Below are 24,517 nucleotides of genomic sequence, written 5' to 3'. Positions count from 1 at the left end.
TCTCTCTCTCACAGTCTCTCCCTCGATCTATCTCCGTCGATAGATCTCATTTCCCACTCTATTTGATCGATCTCTCTTTCGATCTGTCTCCCTCGACAGATCTCTCTCACTTTCATATCTCTCTGACGCAATCGCAATCGGATTTGAAGTCTCTAGGGTTTCGATTTCTCTCACGCAATCGGATTGAACTCTCTAAGGTTTTGATCTCTGTCACAATCCATCGTCTTAGATTGGAAGCTGAGTTTCTGCTAAGGTGTTCTCACTCTTCAAGGTATGATCGACTGTAAATTCGATGATGATTTGTTGGTTTACTAGTGCGTCTTACGATTCAATATGTCTTCGATTCTTTTAGTGAGTCATTTTGTATTATTTTGATGTTTTAATGGTGGATTCTATGAGGATTATGAGGGTTTGGATATGAAATTGTAAGATTATTATGTGACGTAATTTCATTTGTAATTGTCCAATTACTTCAATTAGAGCTTGTTTAGTAATGAAATTTCATATATAATATGAATTTGGAGTTGTTTAGTCTAATTTGGAGCTTGTTTTATGATTTTTGTTTTGTTTGTTATTTTTCTGATTTTTTTTTTTAAATATTATTACTTCATTTATTGTGATTGGTGAATTAGAGTACCGCGTTATTGTTTGTTAAACCTCCATATTCTATGGATTTTTTTTTTGGAAGCACATTCTACAAGAAAATATTTGATAGTCCAGGGCCGTCAAAAAAAAAATTCTACAAGAGAATATTTGACAAGCATATTTGACGGGAGGGCCCATCAAATTTCTCAAAATTTGATGGGCTAAGACCGTCAAATATGTGCTTTTTTCACATAGTGTATAGTTCCTATTGTATGTGAACATAGAGTGCTGGAAAAAAATTTCAAAAAATTTCTCTACATTTTTTTGGTAATTTCCAAGCCCTTCAATTCACCAATTCTTAGTGTGTTGAGATACAAAAAATTTATAGCAAATTCATGGAATGAACAACATGCACTCATGGTATCTAATGTCTCTTCTTAAAAAAAAAAAAAATGAAGATTGAACAAGCTAGAGGCGCTGCTGGTTCGAGTGTTGTGATCCAATAGCATAAGTAACGGTCAAAGTTAGGGCTAGTTTGGATCAATCTCAATTCTGAATTCTATTGAATTTTCAACACTTGGGCCCTTCTAGATATGAACAAATAGAACGGTATTGCCACCCACTAGATACATGGTGGATGCTTAAAATTCCATGAAGCTGAACAAGTTATTGAGATGTCTTGGTGTTTGACTCGCCATATAATATCATAAAGAGACAATTATATCTAACTATAAATATAAATATTCAATATTAAACAAGATGAGGCTTCTTCTTATGTCAGTTTGCCATCTCTATCTCTTTGTTTCTCTTCTACCCACCTTCACAACTTCTCAGTTACTATTTCAGGTTTGTATCTCTCTCTCTCTCTCTCTCTCTCTTTTCTTTTTTCTACATGGATCTTATATAGAGAAGTTAAAATCTGTTATTGTTTCTATCTTATTTTGATGTTAAGGTATTCTATTGGAATTCTTCGAATAAGGAGGAAGGATGGTATAAGTTCATCAGTAAGTCCGTCCCTGATCTTGCTAGTGCTGGAATTACACATGTTTGGCTCCCTCCACCTTCACAGTCGAACCCCGATGGACCTCAAGGTACTACTCCTCTTCTAATGTGATCCAATAAAAAATCATTTCTCCTCCAAGATGGATAAACATTATGAATGTATCAGATGAGTTAATTTTCTTGCAAGTGAGGAATTATGGTTGCTTAATTTGTTACATTAAATTTCATTCATTTGTAATTAGTACATTTCATCATAAAATTGTTTTACTATATACTAGTTTAAGACATGATGTAGTAATGGTCTCTTTTGTATGTTTTTTTTTTTTTTTTGAAATCTCAAGTTTCTTGTAAGATTTGCCCAATTGAATCATAGGTTTAACCAAGCTACAAAGTCTATTAAGTCAAACTTTCTGAAATTTGGAAACAAAACCACGAATTGCTTAGCCAAATCTGATTTTTTGTTGGGTCAGTTGAAGTATGAGGATCACAGCTGGCCTTAATTATAAAGAATAAATCCCACCACCATTACGAGTGTAAGAGGAACAAAAAAGATCATGAATGGAGCCATTAAGAAAAGAAATAAAAGAACATGACTTCACTATAGACACTAATGATATGGTGCATGATAGAGTTAAATGGAAAAAATAGGATTCATGATCGTGATCCTGATCCTGATCCCAGTAACGGGTAATATGTGGACATGATACCAACTCCACTAATCCTTTTTGTTTTTGTTTTTTTGGATTTTCCAAATCCTACACCTTGTACCCATGTTGAAGTCGGACACTAGTACTTGTATCCATGCATGTTTGGTTGCCCTGTTTCATTTCTTGGGAATATATGTTTTAAGATTATTTTAAGTCATACAGTTGAAGGAATTTTAAAACAAGTATCTAATGAAACTAGGATTTTCTTTAATGCGTTTGAATGGCAATCCAGAATCCTCCCTCAATCCTTAGTTTGTCAGTAAGTTTAAATGTAAATGCTTCCCCAAGTGAAGTCTCTTTAGTTTTTAACTTTTGTATCGAAGTTGAGATGATTATTTATTTGAAACCAGGTTTACTGAACGTATTTCTTGTGTTTGGTACAATTGCAAATCCAATCTACATCAGTCTTTAAGAAATATTTGAGTTGCTTGAACAATTGTATAAATACATGTTTACCTCTTTTCAGGATACTTGCCTGAAAGGTATTACGATCTCAACTCAAAATATGGAAATGTGAACGAATTAAAAGCACTGATAAAGTCTTTCCATGACAAGGGAATTCAGTGCATTGCGGACATAGTAATAAACCATAGAAGTGCAGTGAAGCAAGATGGGAGGTGCATGTTTGAAGGAGGAACCCCAGATGATCTCCTCGACTGGGATGCTTCTGTCATCTGCAGTGACGACGACACAGGTTGTGGTGGCACAGGGAAGCCTGACACTGGTGATCCCTTTTCAGGTGCTCCAGATATCGATCATACCAACCCGAGGGTTCAGAAAGGGCTGTCAGATTGGATGAACTGGCTCAAGACTGAAATTGGGTTCGATGGGTGGAGATTCGATTTTGTTTTGGGATATTCCCCGGATTTCACCAAGTTTTACATGGAGCAAACCAAGCCAAGCTTTGCAGTTGGGGAACATTGGAAGCCTATTCCTAATGGTCAGGATGGGAAGGTTGACTACAACCAGGATGCTCATAGGCGTGAGGTCAAGCAGTGGATTGAAGCCGCTGGTGGAGCTGTGACAGCCTTCGATTTCACCACCAAGGGAATCCTCCAACAAGCAGTGCTAGATCAGCTGTGGCGACTAAAGGACTCAAATGGAGGTCAACCTGGTTTGATTGGGTTGTCACCAAGCAATGCTGTATCTTTCATCGATAACCATGACACATGGCCGGATGAAAAGAAAAAGTTTCCAGATGCCAAAGTCATGCAGGGATACGTTTACATACTAACCCATCCAGGGATACCATGCATAGTAAATTCTTCTACTTCATTCTCGACTTTTCTCTTGCTCTAGATAAATAATCTAGTTCTTGGGCCATGCCTAATGGACTCTTTATTGAAAACTTTTGGTGCGGTCAATGCGTGATGGATAACACCTCCCATTACCATATTTTTGGTGCAGAAATGGGTGATGGGAGGCTGAAACACTTGATCGTAACGAACGTAGAAGCTCAATTCTCATTCTACTGCATGTATGAACATTTTTAATAAAGAAAGTACTTGCATCAGTATTCTTTACTAAGGTGTTGCTTCTTGTGCAGTTCTATCCCCACTTCTTCGAGTGGGGGGGAATGAAGGGGGAGATTATTAAATTGGCTGCAATCAGGTCTAGGAATGGGATCCGATCAACTAGCACACTGCGTATCCTAGCCGCTGATGCTGATTTCTATGTAGCTGCGATTGATGAGAAAATTGTTGCCAAGATCGGGACAAAGGATGGGACAAGGGATGAGCTCGGGAAACTTTTCCCGATAGACAACTTCAACGTTGTTTCCAATGGAGAACACCATGCTGTGTGGGAGAAAAAATAGTAATGGAATGCATTATGACTGGCATTGAGATAACAAAAGCATGCGACAAATAATGTAAGAATAAGCCCTATAGATCAGAGGCCTAAAAGTTCCCTCTTAACGTAATGTTTGCGTTATACTCAAGGTAATATATTTTCATAATTTCCTGAAATATTTTCTTTTCCTCAATTACCGACATCAAAAAGCACCTACATTTCTTTATGCAAAAGTTCCATATATAGTGCTCACTATTCATTTCACAAGGTTTTCATTGAACAATGTATCTTCATGTAAATCTTAAAATTGCAGAACATAAATTGCATTAAGTTTTAGAAATTAGGAAAACCAAACTTCTCAACCATTTGTAGTGGTTGGTGTGCTCCGAGCTCCTTTCGTATGTTAGTGGAAGGGTGGCTAGCCATTGAAGTGGGGTTTTTGGCATTTAAAAGAAGACTGTGGAGCCTCACCCCGCTTGTGATTTGCTGGGAATTTAGAAGGAAAGGAGCCCTAGGACTTTTTGAGGGAAAGGAATCTTCGATTCAAGCGATCGTTATGTTTATCTTGGGGTCTTTATTTTTGTGGAGCAAGGTTTAGATGAGTCAAAAGGGGTCTTCTTTGAAGACTTTGCATTCAAGTGAGATTGGGTGTGTAGTCTAGGCTTGGCTTTTTCTTTCTTTTCTTTTGTCTGTGCTCTGCTTCATGGTCGCCTTGAATTTTTATAAAAATCCTTGAGTTATCAGAAAAAAAAAAAAACTTCTCAAACATTTAAAATCCATCCGAACTCCTATACTTTCTTCAAAAATTAATTTATATATTATGCATTTTGAGGTACAAGTATAGAAATATAGAATAATTATTTATATTTCTAATTAGTTGAACATATTATTTTAACAATTAAACATTTTAAGATATATAAAGATGCACGAACTTAACAGTGAATATTCTTTACAATGTTACTATGCGTCTAATTGAAGTAAATTGCAACCACAAAGGCTCCTAAAAATTCCAAATAGAATAGAGAACTTCATGAGAGGGTTAGATGGAGATTGAAGGAACTGCAGATTGATGTAATCACGGAACATCCGTATTTTGCCGTAAAGTAGTTTTAAAAAAAAATAATATTATTGTCTTTTTTAAATATATATAATTTTATAGTCATTTTTGGTCAACAAGCCTTTATAGACCTGAGTAGCTCACAATAAAATGACATGGACGTTCATTTTCTCACTGTTTTTTTTTTTTTTTTTTTTGATAGTTTTAATCTTGTAGTTTCCAATAGATTCAATGATTTTTTAAAAAATTAATTTCGTGAAAAATCCATAATTTTCACACCTAAATCCCAAAACAAACAACGTATCTAAGACACTAGGCAAACGAGGAATGAGAGAAAAATCAAAATTTTCCCGTCCCAACCATATATTTGACTTAGTGCATAAAAAATGATTTGAGACTATAATTTATCAAAACAAATATTTTAAGAAAAGAATATGCTCTATCAAACATCAACTTCAATCCAAAAATTAATTTCTTTCTAGGCAAACGAGATTAGATGGCAGTTTTTACATCCATGTCATGCCATCTAACACTTACAAATTTCAACCAACTTAACAAGTGGGCACTCTCAACCATTTGGGGGCATACTTGCACATCATTTGGTACACTAATACCCACCAAAAGAGGAAAAATATAAAAAAAATAAAGGGTGCAATTTTTTTTGCAGCCCTCCAAAGCAGCTTTAGATTTGTAGAAGAGATATCATAGGATTTTTAAATTGATGACATGTCCCTTGAATATGATCTTTTGCAAGAGACTAATAATGTGGGAACCAAAATTTCAATTCTTGGGATTTGCAAATAATCTTAAGATGGGAAGAAATACCTCGAGATCCAATCCAACTTGAACCAATCCAAACCAAACCCATTCAAATAAGGAGAAACCAACCCCTTATCCAATTGATAGGAGGCTCGGCGCTATATAGTACCCTACCCTCACTATCCCTTGAAATAGGAACATCCAATGGAAGGTCAAGGAGTCACTTACGTCAAGTTTGGATGCAAGATGCACGAACCAGGAATACTTAAGACATAAGTATTGTCTAAAAGAGTTGGAAAGGTATTGTGCGATTGGGAATCTAATTCTAAGAAGTGTTATTAGAATTACTTCTGACAAAGTTGTGTTTGGAACTATTCTGAATTCTAGTAAAATAATCAAAATGCCCTTATAAGTACTTACTGCTTTTAGCATTATAACTTCACTAATTATACCTTAATAAATACTAATTACTATTTTTAACATTATAATTCCATTATTTATGTCGTGTTACAAATTATTAACCATAAAAAATGCTATACTATCAATTTTAGCTCAAATTATAATTAATATTTTATAAAATTTCGGTAGAACTTTTCCTAAATTTTTTTCATAGAACCAATCAATTCCAAGGCTTTATTCAAGAAATCATTTATTATTGGGATCCCTCAACATTTGTTAGATATGGGGATTGGTTTATTTTTTATAAGCAAGCAAGTTAGTGGTTAGTTCTAAGTAGGTCAAGGGGGATTTTGAAAGAAAGTAGTAAATCTCATATGCTTTATGAAGCTCTATACATTGGAGTAGGATGTAATAAAATTTGGACCTCTTGAAGATATCAGGCGAAGTTGTTATAACTAAACCATAAAACATTCCATCAATTCTCAACACAGGTAAATCATTAATCCCTACCTTAACCAAATCATTAATCCCTGCTTAAATAAAATGTGTCAATACTTGAGATTGTTAAAAAAAAACTGTACTCTTCCTTACAAACTGAATAAAATAATGAATAATGATGAATGCAAGCGGTCTTCGTACACGGCTGACGTGGCAAGGACACATAATCACACATCTTTTTTTGTGTATCCCGATGAAAACGATCTATGATTCTGTTCCCTTGCCATGTCAACAACGTACCAAGACCGCGTGCATGCATCACGACTCTAAAATAATAAAATATGTCATTACTTATAAGGAATGTATAGAATTTAATCTTTTTTAGCGAAAAGGACAATAGTTTTGATATTCAAGACCCCTTAAGCAATTGGTGGTTCTGCTTGGGGGTCCATATCATTTTCAAACTATTCTTGTTCCATTAGCATAGCTAAATTAGAATAAGATGATTCAGTGTTAGGAAAAGCTCAATTACATCGCATCTCTGCAATCGCTTGAGAAGATGAGGTTTTGTGGGTTAAGATTGCAGAGTGGAACGAACGAAGAAGATGGAATAATAAAAAAATTATTAAAATATGTTCGGATCAAAAATTTTTTGAAATGGATTGAGGTAGATCCAAATCTAAAATTATTTCGAATCTAAGATTCCAATCCAAAAATACAATTTCTCACATTTTTCGGACCGATTTGGACATCAGATATATTTCGGATCATTGTCAGCCTTAGTTTTTTTTTTTTGATAAGTATAATATATTGCAAAGAGGAGAACCGAGTACAAGGAGGCCGAGAAAGCCTCAAAAGAACAACAAGGAAAAAATAAACAAAGACACTAATTACATAACGAGTCCCATCTAAAAATAAAATCATCAAAAGAAGTCCCTGCGAACTCTATGTTTTGCTTAGACCATAGGTATAATAAACCCAAGATCTCTAAAAAACCTGCATGAGAGCTTCTGATCTTGTTGTTAAACACCCTGTTATTTCTTTCAATCCAAATCCCCCAAGCAATAGCCGAAGGAAGCATATTCCACAGGTAACATTTTCTGGTGTGGAAGACTTTACTGGTTCATTCATCCAACAAGGAAGAAAACTTACGAGGAAGAACCCAATTAATACGAAATAAACCAAGGAAATATGACCAAATTTGATAGAAAAATGAACAATGAATTAAAATATGGTTAACCGATTCCCCTTCCAACAAGCAAAGGGGGCAACAGTTGGTTGAGAGAAGTGAAGAGAAGAGAAACAACTTCTCTCCACCATGCTTGGATTAACAAATGACAAGAGATAAATTATGATAACTTTGGAATTTTAAAATATCTTAAAAGAGGTCTAAGGTGGAGTTGGAATTATGAAATATTTTAAAAGAGTTTCTCTCCATTTTTCTCCAAATCTCTCCACGTTTGGAGAGAAAGAAAATTCATTTTTTTCCTTTCTCTTCTCTCCCCGCTTAACAATCCAAACAAAAAAAATTGAGAGAAACTTATTTATTTTCTCTTCTCTATTCTCAATTTCTATCATTTATGCTTTGTTTGAGTTGAGAGAAATAAAGAGAACAGAAAAAGAGAAGAAATCCAGTTTCTTTCCATCTTATTTGGAGAGAAAAAAGAGTAGAGTTGTAATTTTTAGTGTTCTTATTAATCACAAGCATTTCTTTTCACTTCATTATTTTTATGTTCTCTCCTCACTTAACAATCCAAACAAGAGAAATAGGGAGAAACTCACTTCTTTTCTTTTATTTTCTTTCAATCCAAACACACTGTTTATGAATGTTTAGATGGGGGTATTTTAATTATTATTTTAAAATTAATTTTTTTATTAAAAATAATATAAAATAAAAGGGTAAAATAATAAAATAACATCTGAATTTTAACCCGTTAGTGAAAGAGGATGTAAGCACAATTATAAAAACATTAGGGGTCAAAATGAAATTATACTAAATTACAGGAGATCAAAGTGTAATTTATCTAATAAATAATTCAATGAGAATAATACAAATGCAATTTTAAGCTCAAAGTCCTTTGCGAAGTAAAATAATGAAAAATTACCAATAAAAAGTCAAATTTCTCATTAATTACAAAAAATACTAATTTCTTAAAACTTACTAAAATGAATTAATAGAACGTTGGACAATTACATTATATTTTAAATAAAGAGTATTGATTTTCTATTTATAAAGTCTTTACTAGATCAATACTTGGCTGATGTGGCATGGATACAAAATCATAGATCTTTTTCTTTGAGATACACAAATGTACATCCCTATAAAAGATGTGCAATTGTGTATCCTGAGAAAAAATATATATGATTTTGTGTCCATGCCACGCCAATTGAATATTGACTGAGTAAAGGCTTTCTAATTAAAAAATCATTATTTTTAAATAAAATATCGAAAATGCATATATATCTATTTAGGCATTTTCGCCATTCAAATTCATAAAATACTGGAGTATCGAGCAAAATGTTGGACAACTATTTTAAACATTTTTTTATAATTTTTAAAATATTAGTAATTAATTTAGAGAATTGCTATTGGTACCCCAATTTTTACTTATTACTCTCAATTTCATAAATTATTTATCACAACTCACTTAAAAATTAAAGCACACCACTCAAAAGTTAAAAAGGTTTTGCTCAAATTATTATCTCATTACCACACTAGTTCAAACAATTTCAGCAGTTGTTTAGGATTATTAGGCTCATACATATAATCATGGAAGAAAAAAAATGATAGAGAACTTGTATTGGCACCCCGACTTTTCTTTATTGGCAATCATTTACATATTTTCTTTATTGGCAACCATTTACATATTTTCTTTATTTGATATGTGATAAATAAAACTTAGGGTGCAAATTCTCTCTTAATTTAAAATGATAACTTTTTTGAATAAGAGTATTCTAACCTCAACTAATGTTTGAGATGATCCACAGCATAGCCATGTAAGAAATGAATAAATATGCCTTTATGCGTGCCCTGCGTGTGTAGTGTGAACCCGACCAAGCAAATAAAGCCGCCAATTCATAGATTATGAACTTGGTCTGTTCGAAAGGTTATTTTCTTCCTCTCTCCCAGTTAAACACACTTGTCAGATACACAACGTGCGCATCTCTCTCTTTCGAAATTATTCCTCCTCCACACTCCAACGTCTTTCTCTGGAATTCTGTTTTCAAATCCTGTCTCGAAAATAAAAATTCAAGATGGGTACTAGTTCTCTTCCCCCAAATGTTGCAATCCAACGTAAAACCAAACCATCTCACCTTCTCCTTGTTGATCAAGGCCTGCACTTCTCTTTTGGATTCACTCTACGTGAAACAAGAAGCAAAACAGATCCATTCCTACATTATCAGGTCCGGCTTTGATCGATTCGCTTATGTGGGTACTGCTCTTATCAACCTCTATGGTAAGTCTGGATGCATTTTACAAGCAGACCAATTGTTTGTAGAAATGCCCGATAGAGACCTTGTTACTTGGAATTCGTTAATTTGTGGATATTCGTATAATGGGTATGACTTCGATGCGCTAGGACTATTTTCGGAAATGTTAAATCAGGGTATGAGTCCTTGTCGAGTGACATTGGTTGGCGTCATACCTTCTTGTGCTCGACCTGATTTATTGTTTCCAGGGAAGTCCATCCATGGTTTTGGAATTAAGGTTGCGCTTGATTTGGATTCTCGGGTGAAAAATGCGCTTACTGCCATGTATTCAAAATGCTCAGATCTCGATGCGGTCAGGCTTTTATTTAAAGAGATGTCCGAGAAAAGTATAATTTCACGGAATATCATGATTGGTGCGTATGGCCAAAATGGTTACGTCGACGAGGCATTGCTTATCTTCAAACAAATGCTTGATGAAAATGTGGGAGCCAATTCAGTTACTATTGTGAGTCTTCTATCCGCGAACGTTCCTTTGGATTCTATTCATTCTTATGCTCTTAAAATCGGCCTTGACACTGATACCTCTGTGATTACTTCACTTGTTTGTATGTATGCAAGGCGCGGAGGCACAAAACTGGCGGGATTGCTCTATGGGTCGATGCCTCATAAGAACTTGGTTTCATTAACAGCGATAATTTCTAGCTATGTGGAGAAAGGGGAAATGGCTTATGCATTAGAATGGTTTGCTCAAATGCATCTTGTAAACTTGAAACCCGATGCGGTTGCAATGGTTAGCGTCCTTCATGGGTTTACAAGCCCTATATATATTGGAGCCGGGACTGCGTTACATGGTTACAGTATTAAAAGTGGTTTGGCTTCTGATACCTTGGTGAGTAATGGACTCATTAGCATGTATGCTAAGTTCGATGACATGGAGGCTTCTTTTTCTTTGTTTCTCAGTATGCTGGACAGGCCATTGATTAGTTGGAATACAATGATTTCTAGCTGCGTGCATTCTGGAAGGACGAGCGATGCCATGGAGCTGTTCTTTCAAATGAAGATGTTTGGATGCATTCCCGACCCAATCACCATGGCCAGTATAATCTCGGGATGTTCACAGATTGGATCATTGCATTTTGGAAGGAGAGTCCACAACTACATTCTTAGAAACAACCTAGAAGTGGAAGACTTCGTCGGGACTGCCCTTATAGACATGTATGCAAAGTGTGGAAGCATTTCAAGTGCAGAAAGAGTGTTCAAAAGCATTAAAGAACCGTGTTTGGCAACTTGGAACACGATGATTTCAGGATACGGTTTGTATGGTTTGGAATGTGAAGCTCTCTGGCTTTACTCAGAAATGGTTAAAAAAGGCCTACAACCGGATGAGTTCACTTTCTTAGGAGTATTGTCTGCTTGTAACCATTCAGGCCTTGTGGAAGAAGGGCAAAGATACTTCAAGGCCATGAAGGAGGAATTTGGTATCGTTCCAGGACTGCAACACTGTGCATGCATGGTCGATCTCCTCAGTCGTGCAGGTTTGTTGGATGAAGCGGTCACATTTATCAATAACATGGAGTTCAAGCCGGATTCTGTTGTCTGGGGAACCCTGCTTGGCTCTTGTTGCGTTCACCAAGAGATCAAGCTTGGGGAGTGTCTGGCCAAACGGATTTTTCTCTCGGATCACCAAAATGGTGGGTTCTACGTGCTGATGTCAAATCTATATGCATCCATAGGAATGTGGGATGATGTAGCCAGGGTTAGGGAGATGATGAGAGACATTGGAGAGGATGGTTGCTCAGGAACTAGCATAATTGAATCTTCTTGTTCTGATTTTTTCTTGCAAGAAATGAATTCCAGTGAGTAAAATCGACTTGAATGTAATTCTTGGTAGGATTTAGATGATCAACTTGACCAGCAGTCATCTATGACACACTGACTCAAATTCAGACCACAATTGGAGAGGTAGAGAACTGCATACCACTATGTCTGTTCTTCATCTGTTGCACCTCTATCAAAACATCAAAGACCTGAAGCAAGCAAAGTCTCTTCTAATTATTCATGGTGTAATGGAAAATGAACATCTGGTTTGAAAATATATGTTAAGAATCTCTTTCATTTGGGTGCCCCTGAATTTGCTCTCAATGTTTTCGAGAGAGTAGGAAAAAGGCCAGTTTTCTTTGTGGAATTTGATGTCAGGTGCCTTCCAAATCATTGACCAAGTGCCAATCTCGTAAAGTTTTCTGGATTCAATCAAAACTGGGTTCAGCTCCGATGTTTCCCTTGTCAATTTATGCTTACGATGCAGTTAGAATTGGGGATGTATGGATCGATGCTCCTCATCTTACATCCCTATGTTCGGTGCAAGATTTTTGAGATCATAAGCTTATGTTGCTGAAGAAATTGGTAGATTTCTTTTGATCTGGAACCAAGAAATTTCTGTAGCAGCTGAAAGATGAACAGATGCCAGCGAAGTAAGGTTGATATGGAAGAAAATAAGATTGAAAGGAGGAGGTAGCTTTGGATCCATAGCTCGGTTATTTGCTATTCGGCTTCTTTGAGGCACCTTAGGGGACTGGGCAAGCCTGTAAGGAGTGCAGTGGAATTGATTTCAAATGATTTTCATATCATGGAGAATTCCTAAAACCCTGCACCGATGTGGTACCTGCCAAGCAACTGATTCTCAAATGAGATTTGCAGTCAATTTCTATTAGAATTCCATTTTATTTTAATAAAACAAAGTAAATTCTACCTCCTCTGGTGGGTGTCTCCTTGTTCTCCTTTCTAGGAAGTTTCGTTGTTCATTTCTTTGCTTTTATAATTGTTCCAGTTATGATCCCACGATTTTTTAAGATCATGCATACTTTCTCATGAATCTGAATTTCAATTATGTGATCTGAACAAGGTCAAATCTCTCGCAGAAGCCCACTGTCAAGATGATCTTTGGCTTTAACCACCAATCTTTCATTCTCAGATGGACATGTTCAATCATCCCAAAAGCAAAGCAAAGCAAAGGATAGCATTGTGTGACCATGGTTTTACATCTCCATTATGCGTCTCGCCTCAGTTCACGAACAATAGTTAGATGATTCATCCAAGTCCTCTCTCTCTCTCTCTCTCTCTCTCTCTCTCTATCTGGGTACCAGACAATCTTGAAACTTGTTTTTCAAATCTCTAAACCAAGAAAGAGAGATGTATATTCTCTTGTGATATCACATCTCCGGTTTGATTTATGAGAGATTTACTGATCAGACCTAACTGTTGTATTTTTATCACAAAAACTCCCTTGGAGTTTTGATAATAACCTTATGAAGTTTGTTATCCAACAAATCTCACTTTATCAAGTTTGTAACCTAACAAATCTTAGAATGGGGATCCATGTCATAAAATTCAAATTTATGGAATTAATTTGTTACTTAACATATTTTAAAGTGGATTCTAACCACATCAATTTGTGGCATCCAAAAGCATGATCTTATGGCACAAGATTATAAAGGACAAAATTTAAAGTACTTTGAAAAAAATAAAATTACTTTTCATCATTTAATTATAATTTTAAATTTGGGAGTTCAGTACCCATTCATCTTCAACGATTATGACCAAGTTCAAAGTTCCTTTTTTTTTTTTGTCTTTTAGTTTTATTTTAAATCTGAGGTTTTCCAAGAAATTTATAAATCTCTGTGATATTGGATTTGCTAATTTAATAATCCAAATGGCCCAATAAGTCTTAGTAAGATTTGTTAATAATAAAGTAAAATTTGCTCAGATAACAAATTTAAGGGAGTTTTTGTAATTAAGTTACAACAGATAGGTCTGCCCGGTAAAAATATCTGTTGATTTATCTTGATCGAGTGACGTCTCATGTTGCCGTCATGGCAGGGGAGTTTAGTTTCGATCTTCCAATTACTATGGGCATCGCATCAGTGATTAATTGCCGTTGACGTGATCCTTTTACTTTTCTCAAACCGTGTGACTTTGTTAAATAGTCGCGGCCTCTAACTATGCACCCCTTCGGAATTGTATGAGGCCGTCAACGCGTTTTTAAAAGCGGACATTTGTCGTATTTGGATGAGATTGGGGACTTCTTTTTTGTCTTTTTCTTCTTTTATGTCATTATCAGAAAGACAGAAAGAGAAAGTTGTCATCAAGTTTGATGAAAAACCGTTAAGAGCCCGCACGTTAGACTAACCGTCCAAACACGTCATGCATGACAATGATGATGTAAGTCAGAAAGTCAACCTCTCAGCCTGGTCTCTCTTCTAATCAATATTTAACAACCAAACCTTTTCCAATTTATTACATAATTCGGACGAATTAATGAGATCTAACTTGCCCATTTCTTAGATATTTATTTGAATTCAAATATATCCTTCTTTTTTGTTATGAATATTAGTATTAGGTATACCCTTGATTATGAATGCGATTGAATCAAGCAATTGTGATGCATTCTCAGCAATCATCTCTTGTTGACGTTCTTTTTGCAAGATGAGAGAAAATACCCGATTGATGTTTTGTAGGGAATCCATTCCATGTACAACCACATACGAATCATTAAATCTCATAAAAAATTTCATGATTTGATCCTGCTACTCATAATCATTCAAAGATTTCATAGCACCATAAGAGCACTTTGATATAGAGCGATAGTTATTAAGTTCATCTCATAGTGATTTCAACTTGGTAAAATAAGTAGCAACTAATTGTTACTCTTGTTGAAGATTCGAGATATTTTATTGAATCTAAAAAATGCGAGGAGCATTTATTTGGGAAAATCTTTCCTAAAGATCCTCCCAGATCTCATGAACAAAATAAGCATATATGATGTTATCTACAATTTCCTTAGAAATAGAATTGAGAAGTCATGAAAAAATCATGGTATTGTAATGTTTCCAAGGTAAATAACTTGGATCAAAAGGATCAACATGACACTTAATGGTCCCGTCGATAAAATCAAATTTATTCGTAGTCGTGAGAGCCATTATCATGAATCAACTCCAAGTACCATAGTTATTGCTAATGAGTGGTTGAGAAACAAGTGTAAGACTTGGATTGTCTAAATGATGCAAAAAAAAAAAAAAAATGGATTCAAAGAGTCTTCAATCGTAACTAAAGCAAAGGTGACGTTTGGCACCATTCCCAAAGAGAAGATGCAGATGATTAGGATATCAAAAAATCAAAAAGAAAATTCGGCAAAATAACCAAAATTTGAAGAAGAAGAAACCTTGTTGGCAAAATGACTAACAAAACTTATAATAGGCAGAACTTCGAAGAGAGTAAGGCTTATTCCAAAAAAAAATATGAAATACTTTAATACCATGTGCAAACTTGAACCAGATTACAGAAATTTGAGAGTTCAAATTATGTTTTATTGATCAGCATATGTTGATTTATATATAACTTTGTATTTACACCTTGCCCATGATTAGGGATAACTGAAGAATGAAATAAGAAAAGATTAGAATGAATATCATGTATTAATTACAGTGACTATTACAATAACTACCTAACTGTATTAATTTGAATTTTGAATTCAAATATATCAAGATCTTTATCTTGTGGATGATGAATCTAACCAACAACCAAAGTATAGTCCATTCCAATTTTGTGGGCTCTGTAAGACATTGGGTGCATACATTCAAACGAAGATTATAAAAATTAAGAGTTTTTATTGTCACACCGACTTTTGCTCATGCCACCCAAGACGTGTGCTAATTCTAATTATTTACATATGAATTAGGGTGGCATTAGCAAAAGTTGGTATGGCAAAAAAATATCTCTTCAAAATTTCAAAACTAGAAATCAGAACTTTCAAAGTATCATTTTAGATAGGTGCATGCTATTTTTGGAGTGGGCACAGAAAGTATAGATTCATTTATACCTCCTCTATCATTTCTATCAGATCGACAGTCAATAATAGAATTTAATTTATATCTTGAGGGGACGTGTATTTGTTGAATCAATTGTAAAATATGTCGAACCATATTTATACAATTCCAATCAAGGATTTATTAGATGTTCCTCATCAACCATCCTTACGTATATGCTAAAGTTTTGACTTTTGAGAAGGTAATATAATGTTGTTAAAGAAATGGATTGGTTTTCTGTACTCAAGATTCCTTATCGTATGTGATGCTTCCCAATATCTTTACGACAACTTGAAGGTTGACTGACACCATTCAAGTTTAAACTTGCTCACATGTTGGAACAATATAAGCTGAGGTTGGTTGCTTGCTCATAGGTTCACTCAATGTCGATATTAACAATGAGAAAATCTTGGCCCCTATGGCCAACATGACCTCAATTAGTACTTGGGTTGGTGTAGTTTCCATTTACTTGTGACGAAGGATTTTGTCCAACAAGGAGTTCATACAAATAATGCAATTGAGATCCAAGCTCTATCACTACATATCCAACGACCCAAAGAGAAGTTTATGAAACAAACTACCAAGAAAGTTCACATTCAAATACAATGCATAATGTTCGTATCCAACTTTCTTGGAAATCGAGATTACTTGGGCAAGTCATCCCAATCATGGGGGTGACAAGTGTGATATGGTCAATAAGAATAGTCCATCACAGAGACTCGTCCAAGATCCAAGTTGACTTGTGTTATATTTTGATTACATTGATCAGATCAATTGGGTTTTGTAGTTTATATAAAACAAGTAGGTGGCATGTGCAAATGCACATGTATCATAAAGGCCTATTTGTTATTTAAAATATTAATTAAAGAGATTTTGATGATAATGTAGTAAAAGAATATTTTTATAGTTTTAAAAATGCTAACCAACTACGTTATAGGATCATGGCATTGTAATGTTTTTGTTTTTTGTTTTTTTTGACAAAAATAACCCTCATGGTATTAAGTTTGAATATAAATATTGGGGTAATAACACCTATAATGGTAAAAATATAGATTTTTGGAAAATAATAACCTCAACTCAAGAGTTGAGGTTCTCCATCAACATGACTATTAGGATGTTAGGTTCTCCCAAGAAAAATGTATCCCTAGGAGAAAGTGCATTAATACCTTGAAGATTGGAACTGGTCTCTAGAAAAATCTTTTTCCTCATAACCTTAACAGTCATGTGATGGAGAGCCTCAACCCACGATTAAGGCTAGAAAAATCCTAGACTTCTTTTTTTTATATATATATAATTTATAATAAGAAATAAAATATAATATTTTTAGACATAAATACATAATATTGAATACATTTAAACTGTAACAATAGTAAGGTTAAATGTAACAATGGGTGCATTTTTGGTCTTCCAAATTTTGTGTTAAACAAACACCTATTTGGTCTTCTATCATTATAATAGTAAAGAAGATATAGTTTATTTAATAATAAGAAGAAGAAAAATTATTTAAACATAAATGCATAATATCAAATAAATTTAAACAGAATGAAACAACACGGAAACGGTGACGAGGTACCTGATTTTAAAACCATACAAGTCATAGAAGAAAGAAGATGGAGATATTCAATAAAACCCCATTGCAGCTCATAGAAGAAAGAAGATGGAGATTGTAGGCATCAAAATTTTAAGGAGGCCTTTACAAATTTTATCCCTAATTTTATAATGGGCCTCAAATCCAAATTAAGTCCATTAAATAGGAACGTGCCTCTTACAAGCCTGGATTTTGGGTTTTCACAGATAAAGCCCATGATTTAGTAAATACAAGTGATCCACATATTAAGTATTGGGCTTTACACCCAAACAAATGTGTTTGGCCCAATAATGATCCATAGAATCTTTAAAATTGGATTTGGACAAATTTAGCCTTTTAAATAAATCAATTAAACCTTCTTAAGTTGAGGGTATAATTGGAAAGCTAAATTACCTTTAAATCTATAAATACAAGAGCCTCTCTTATTGAGAGGGGATCTGGATCACTTTCTCTCAGAAGACAGAAGCTCTCCCTCTAGAGAAGAAGAAGCTCTCAAGCCCTCCTCCAGAGACAAAGCAAGGTTCTTCAGAGATCCGGACTCCGACTAAAGAGAAGATCAAGCATAAAGCCCTTCTCCGGAAGCCAAGAAAACCTTCTCAACCGATAAAGCGCGAAGCCCGGAGAGAAGAAAATCTACAGAAGCCTCTACAGAAGATCAAGCACAAAGAAAAAGCCACCGTCCAAGCAACCTTCTCAGCCGATAAAGCGCGAAGCACGGAGAGAAGAAAAGCTACATACATACATCATCACTATTCTTTGTACTTGACTGTTAATCAGAGGAAACACTGAGATCTGTATCCACATTTCATCAAAAATCAATAAAATCATTTGCGATCTTTATTTCACGAATCTCGAGGTAGATCCGTAGAAATTTATTGTCGACAAATTTCTGGCACGCCCGGTGGGACCATCTCAACCTCTCATCTTTCAGTCAACTGCAAGAACATCACCTAAAGCATCAATGGCATCTCGCAACGTCAACGCTATCGCATCTGCCATTACTGAGAAAGGTAAGAAAACCCTTTCTTCCAATCTTGAATCTGATCAAGTTACTAGTCGCGATCATCATGTGACACGAACAAAGACAAAAACTGGTGGAATCAAGCTAATGGAACCTCTCCAGCATCACTCCAAGAAACGTGCCACGAAAACGGCACTTACCACGAAAGAATCATGGGCGGACATGGTAGAAGACGACTTGTCAGATTCTGGATCTGATTCGAAGTCAAGCGAGGGATCATCTAGATCTTTATCGATCACTTCTCCGTCACAAACTCACACATCCATCAGAGCAGTAATGACAGCTGGCGCACTAACGATGGAAGAACAAGTTGCTCAGATGGCAGACACCATCAACAAGTTAACAAAAGCAATGGAAGAAAAAGATATTCAAATTGCAACTCTCGCCAGCCGTTTGGAACAGAAAGACAAAGAGAATGAGTCGAGTGCTGGACCCTCACATCCTCCAGGATTCACCCCTGAAGCATACATGGCTCCGCACGAAGAGGAACAACGAGCAGACTATTCTGGTTCACGAAAAGCTACTCGAGATCCACCACAAGGCTCTGTTGCTTCGCTTTCCGTTCAACAACTGCAAGCAATGATTACTGACACCATTCGTGCTCAGTATGGGGGCATGCCACAGTCCTCATTGGTTTACTCCAAACCTTACACTCAACGTATCGAACAAATGCGTCTTCCAGCAGGATATCAACCACCAAAATTCCAACAGTTCGAAGGAAAAGGCAATCCAAAGCAACATATTGCCCACTTCATCGAAACTTGCAACAACGCCGGTACATTCGGAGACTTCATGGTGAAACAATTTGTTCGCTCCCTCCGCGGCAATGCGTTTGATTGGTACACTGACTTGGAACCCAACTCAATAGACAGTTGGGATCAACTTGAAAGAGTGTTTCTCGGCCGCTTCTACAGCACTAGAAGAACAGTAAGTATGGTGGAGCTTGCTGCCGTCAAACAAAGGAAGGATGAACCAGTCATTGAGTACATAGAACGATGGAGAAATCTTTCCCTCAACTGTATGGATCGACTCTCCCAATCTTCTGCGATCGAGATGTGTGTTCAAGGGATGCACTGGCAACTCCTTTACATCTTAAAAGGAATCAAGCCACATACTTTCGAAGAGCTAGCTACTCGAGCCCACGACATGGAGCAGAGTATAGCTGTGCATCAGACTCCACGACCAAGCGAGCCTCGAAGGCAAGAAAAGAAGGATGGCAAGTCCTTCAAAACCAAAGAAGTCTTGTCTACCACTACCAGCAAACCTGTTAAGATCACAGGTAAAAGAAGAGAAGATCAGCCACGAGCTGATTCAACACAAGAAAAAGGAAAAGCTTGGAAAACTCTCAAAGAGCTTGAGGCAAAAGAGTACCCTTTTCCTGATGCTGATGTCTTGGGCATGTTCGAAGAGCTACTGAAGTTAAAGCTCATCGAACTTCCAATATCCAAACGACCTGAAGAAGTAGGTCGCAACAATGATCCGAGGTATTGTCGTTATCATAGGGTGATTAGTCACCCAATTGAAAAATGTTTCGTCTTCAAGGAGAAAATCATGGATTTGGCACGTCAAGGGAAAATTGAACTTGACTGTGCCGAAAATGTTGCTACTTCCAACATGACCTCTGTCACTTTTGGATCTTTTGATCCAATACTCTTGATAAGTCAGTATGCTACGCAGATTCCATCTCCTCAAATCACCAAAATTTTACTTCAACCATCACAACTCATATCCGTACATTCCGATGTTGAAAAGGCCCATCCCACGCTGGGGGCAAGGCCATATCAAAGAAAAATCATCACATTTCCTACCTCACTTCAACAAGGACCACAATCTCATTAGGCTTCAAATTCAAAGTCGAGTATCTCACAGTCTACTTCAGTCGACGACGAAGGGTGGACGGTTGTCACTTGTCGAAAAAGACGTCCTACATACATGCCAACTCTTTCTGCTCCAAAGCCAAAGAGAAATAGAAGAAAGTCAAAACCAAGTACAGGGTCAAAGAAACGAAAGAAAGCAACAAAGAAGAAGGCTTTCCGAGTTCCACCTGCAGATCCCGAAGACATCCTTCAGCATCCTCCTCGTGTGCCAGTCACACTTCTAGAATTCTTACCCAAGAAGCTTTTAAAGGAAGTCTGCACGGTTTCATGTCATCAAGTAGAAGCAGAAGTGCTAGAAGATGATGTCGGTAATAGGTCCGAAGAACATCCTACTGCTTCCAGTAATGGAGATCAAAGACTTGAGAAAGACAATAGCACTTCGGAAATAGAAGATTCGCAAGTCGACTTGGATTTGTCCAGTGAATTCCAAAAAGTTCAGCTTACTTCAAAGCAAAGCTCGACCAATTCAAAACAGGAAGTTCAACCTGACGTAAATCCACAACAAGACAGTATGTGTATGGCCACAATCACCTTTACTGACGAGGATCTCCAATTAGGGTCTCGACCTCATAATAGGCCTCTTTATGTTACAGGTTATGTGAGGGAAACTAAAATTCAAAGAATCCTCCTGGATTGTGGTTCTGCGGTCAACATCATGCCAATTCGTACTATGAAACAGGTTGGCATCTCATCGGATCAACTTGCTCGCAGTAAGTTGATGATTCAGGGCTTCAACTTGGGAGGTCAAAGAGCGATTGGCATGATAAGAGTCAAGCTCTCTATTGCAGATTTGGAGTCAACAGCGCTTTTCCACGTGATTGATTGTAAAACTTCATATCACTTACTTCTCGGTCGACCATGGTTACATGAAACTGGAGTAGTACCATCCACATTACATCAATGCTTCAAGTATTACCAAGATGGTGTGCAGAAACGTGTAATAGCCGAAGATCAACCGTTTGACAAGGCAGAAACGTATTTTGCAGATGCAAAATTCTATTTTGAAAGGGATGTCATTCAAGAAGCATTTCCAGTTTCGGTACCTCCTTCGAGTAAGCAAAAACCTGACAAAGGAAAGTATGCTATGAATGACGCCGATAAGATTTCTCCCGGTCCTCCGCTTCAAAAAGAACGAAGTAAGAAGCAAGAACCAGAAACTCGACAGATGAAAGTGGGCCAATCAATGGTGGACGCGTCATCCACAGTTGTATCGCCAACCCCAATGCTTCGTTACGTGCCACAATCGAGACGAAAGCCGGGACAATCACCTTTCGAAGAGATTTCTTCAAAGACTAAACTTCCTGTCTCTAAAATCGAATTGGAGACGTTGAAAGAAGAGTTGACATTCCCGGTTACACCTCTCCAAAAATCTTACATAGTAAGGACACCCGTGGAAAACGTTGTCCCAACTACATCAATTGTGAAGAACCATAAAGACAACCTCGCAAAAGTAGAGTCCAAAAGTTGGTTCGGTCCTAAAACTTCAAAGTTATTCGAAATTGCTGGTTACGGAAAAGGTGAACCCGTACGATTGGGTGAACTACTACCAACTGATCAAATTCATGGTTTAACTTCAACACAAGTCAAACTCGTTCGAGCTGGAGAAAAGGTTTCATCCAGCACGAGCCTAAACTGTTTGACAATGCTCCCCAGCACGAGCCTAAACTGTTTGACAACGCTCCCCAGCACGAGCCTAAACTGTTTGACAATGCTCCCCAGCACGAGCCTAAACTGTTTGACAATGCTCCCCAGCACGAGCCTAAACTGTTTGACAATGCTCCCCAGCACGAGCCTAAACTGTTTGACAACGCTCCCCAGCACGAGCCTAAACTGTTTGACAATGCTCCCCAGCACGAGCCTAAACTGTTTGACAACGCTCCCCAGCACGAGCCTAAACTGTTTGACAACGCTCCCCAGCACGAGCCTAAACTGTTTGACAATGCTCCCCAGCACGAGCCTAAACTGTTTGACAATGCTCCCCAGCACGAGCCTAAACTGTTTGACAATGCTCCCCAGCACGAGCCTAAACTGTTTGACAATGCTCCCCAGCACGAGCCTAAACTGTTTGACAACGCTCCCCAGCACGAGCCTAAACTGTTTGACAATGCTCCCCAGCACGAGCCTAAACTGTTTGACAACGCTCCCCAGCACGAGCCTAAACTGTTTGACAATGCTCCCCAGCACGAGCCTAAACTGTTTGACAATGCTCCCCAGCACGAGCCTAAACTGTTTGACAATGCTCCCCAGCACGAGCCTAAACTGTTTGACAATGCTCCCCAGCACGAGCCTAAACTGTTTGACAATGCTCCCCAGCACGAGCCTAAACTGTTTGACAATGCTCCCCAGCACGAGCCTAAACTGTTTGACAACGCTCCCCAGCACGAGCCTAAACTGTTTGACAATGCTCCCCAGCACGAGCCTAAACTGTTTGACAACGCTCCCCAGCACGAGCCTAAACTGTTTGACAATGCTCCCCAGCACGAGCCTAAACTGTTTGACAACGCTCCCCAGCACGAGCCTAAACTGTTTGACAATGCTCCTCGGCACGAGCCTAAACTGTTTAGCAATGCTCATTATCGTACGAGCTTAAACTACATGATACTCCTGACCCGCATGAGTTAAAACTGTGAACGGTCCAAAGTCAAAAAAAAAAAAAAAAAAAATTTGAGCTCGCTAGATTGAAAACCCGATAGGGCGGTCTAGGCAAAACTTAGAGCATTATCCATCTGAACTACGTTATGGTTTGATCCCATTTTGGGTACGTAGGCATCCTGTAAAATTACTTCAGGTTCAACCACATTAATCTAAAAATAAATCATACTCAATAATGCTCTGATTTTAAAGATTAGCCAACCGGCTAGACAAATGATTCGTCGCATGATTTTTTCTAATCAGTTGACGTTTGTCAACCAATTGATGTTGCAATCCTGCTAGCCAGTTAACGTTTGTCAGCCAATTGACATCATCCACTCCTAAGCATTACTAATAAATAGTTGCTTTAGAGGTTAGCCAACTAGTTGGACAAATAGTTCGTCGCATGGATCTTCTACGTGCATAAAGCTTGCGTACCGCGATTCTTTTAGCCAGTTGACGTTTGTCAGCCAGTTGACGTCATCCACTCCTAAGCGTTACTGATAAACAGTTGTTTTAGAGGTTAGTCAACTAGTTGGACAAATAGCTCGTCGCATGGTTCTTCTGTTTGAACAAATCTTACTTCAAGTGATTCTTCAAGACAGTTGACGTTTGTCAGCCAGTTGACATTGTCCACTCTTAAGCACTAATGATAAACAATTGCTTTAGAGATCGGCCAACCGGCTGGACAAATAGCTCGTCGCATGGTTCTTCTGTTTGAACAAATCTTACTTCAAGTGATTCCTCAAGCCAATTGACGTTTGTCAGCCAGTTGACGTTGTCCACTCTTAAGCACTAATGATAAACAGTTGCTTTAGAGATTGGCCAACCGGCTAGACAAATAGCTCGTCGCATGGTTCTTCTGTATGAACAAATCTCGCATCAAGTGATTCTTTAGCCAATTGACGTTTGTCAACCGATTGACATTGTCCACTCTTAAGCATTACTGATGAGCAGTTACTTTAGAGATTAGCCAACCGGTTGGACAAATAGCTCGTCGCATGGTTCTTCTGTTTGAATAAATCTTACTTCAAGTGATTCTTCAAGCCAATTGACGTTTGTCAGCCAGTTGACATTGTCCACTCTTAAGCACTACTGATGAATAGCTGCTTTGAGATTAGCCAACTAGCTGGACAAATAGGTCGTCGCATGGATCTTCGACGTATACGAATTTTGAGTCTCGTGAATCTACAAGCCAATTGACGTTTGTCAGCTAGTTGACATTGTCCACTCTTAAGCACTAATGATAAACGACTGCTTTAGAGCTTGGCTAACTAGCTGGACAAATAGATTGTCGCATGGTTCTTCTACCTGAACAAATCCTGCTTCAAGTGATTTTTCTAGCCAATTGACGTTTGTCAGTCAGTTG

General features: G+C 37.2%; 2 protein-coding genes across 3 annotated transcripts; both read left to right on the top strand.

Moving 5' to 3' along the window:
• Positions 1–312: 312 nt before the first annotated feature.
• On the top strand, positions 313–4,868 carry LOC147407141 (alpha-amylase-like). The gene is made up of 4 exons (XM_086435548.1): positions 313–1,431; positions 1,538–1,676; positions 2,761–3,551; positions 3,841–4,868. Exons 1-4 carry the CDS (start codon positions 1,345–1,347, stop codon positions 4,108–4,110), a joined length of 1,287 nt encoding a protein of 428 aa, XP_086291674.1. The 5' UTR covers positions 313–1,344; the 3' UTR covers positions 4,111–4,868.
• A 4,792-nt stretch (positions 4,869–9,660) lies between these two features.
• LOC147407140 (Tetratricopeptide repeat (TPR)-like superfamily protein) lies at positions 9,661–12,922 on the top strand. 2 transcript variants are annotated; one of them, XM_086435547.1, is made up of 2 exons: positions 10,535–10,675; positions 10,789–12,922. In XM_086435547.1, the coding sequence occupies exons 1-2, from the start codon at positions 10,590–10,592 to the stop codon at positions 12,032–12,034; spliced, it is 1,332 nt and encodes a 443-aa protein (XP_086291673.1). In that variant the 5' UTR covers positions 10,535–10,589; the 3' UTR covers positions 12,035–12,922. The 2 variants fall into 2 exon arrangements, with proteins under 2 accessions (XP_086291672.1, XP_086291673.1); XM_086435546.1 differs by having other exon boundaries at positions 9,661–12,922.
• Positions 12,923–24,517: the final 11,595 nt, after the last annotated feature.

The sequence above is a fragment of the Akebia trifoliata genome, chromosome 3 (genome assembly GCF_017979445.1).
Source record: "Akebia trifoliata isolate Shusen 1 chromosome 3, ASM1797944v1, whole genome shotgun sequence".
NCBI classification, from domain to species: Eukaryota; Viridiplantae; Streptophyta; class Magnoliopsida; order Ranunculales; family Lardizabalaceae; genus Akebia; species Akebia trifoliata.
This window is presented reverse-complemented; position numbering and strand designations above follow the sequence as displayed.

What these genes read in the sequence shown, in the direction of transcription:
- LOC147407141 (XM_086435548.1), top strand. Translation starts at nt 1,345, where the DNA reads ATGAGGCTTCTTCTTATGTCAGTTTGCCATCTCTATCTCTTTGTTTCT. An exon ending in GAACCCCGATGGACCTCAAG is followed by an intron (nt 1,677 to 2,760) that starts GTACTACTCCTC and finishes ACCTCTTTTCAG; the next exon opens with GATACTTGCCTGAAAGGTAT. An exon ending in ATCCAGGGATACCATGCATA is followed by an intron (nt 3,552 to 3,840) that starts GTAAATTCTTCT and finishes CTTCTTGTGCAG; the next exon opens with TTCTATCCCCACTTCTTCGA.
- LOC147407140 (XM_086435546.1), top strand. Translation starts at nt 9,824, where the DNA reads ATGAACTTGGTCTGTTCGAAAGGTTATTTTCTTCCTCTCTCCCAGTTA.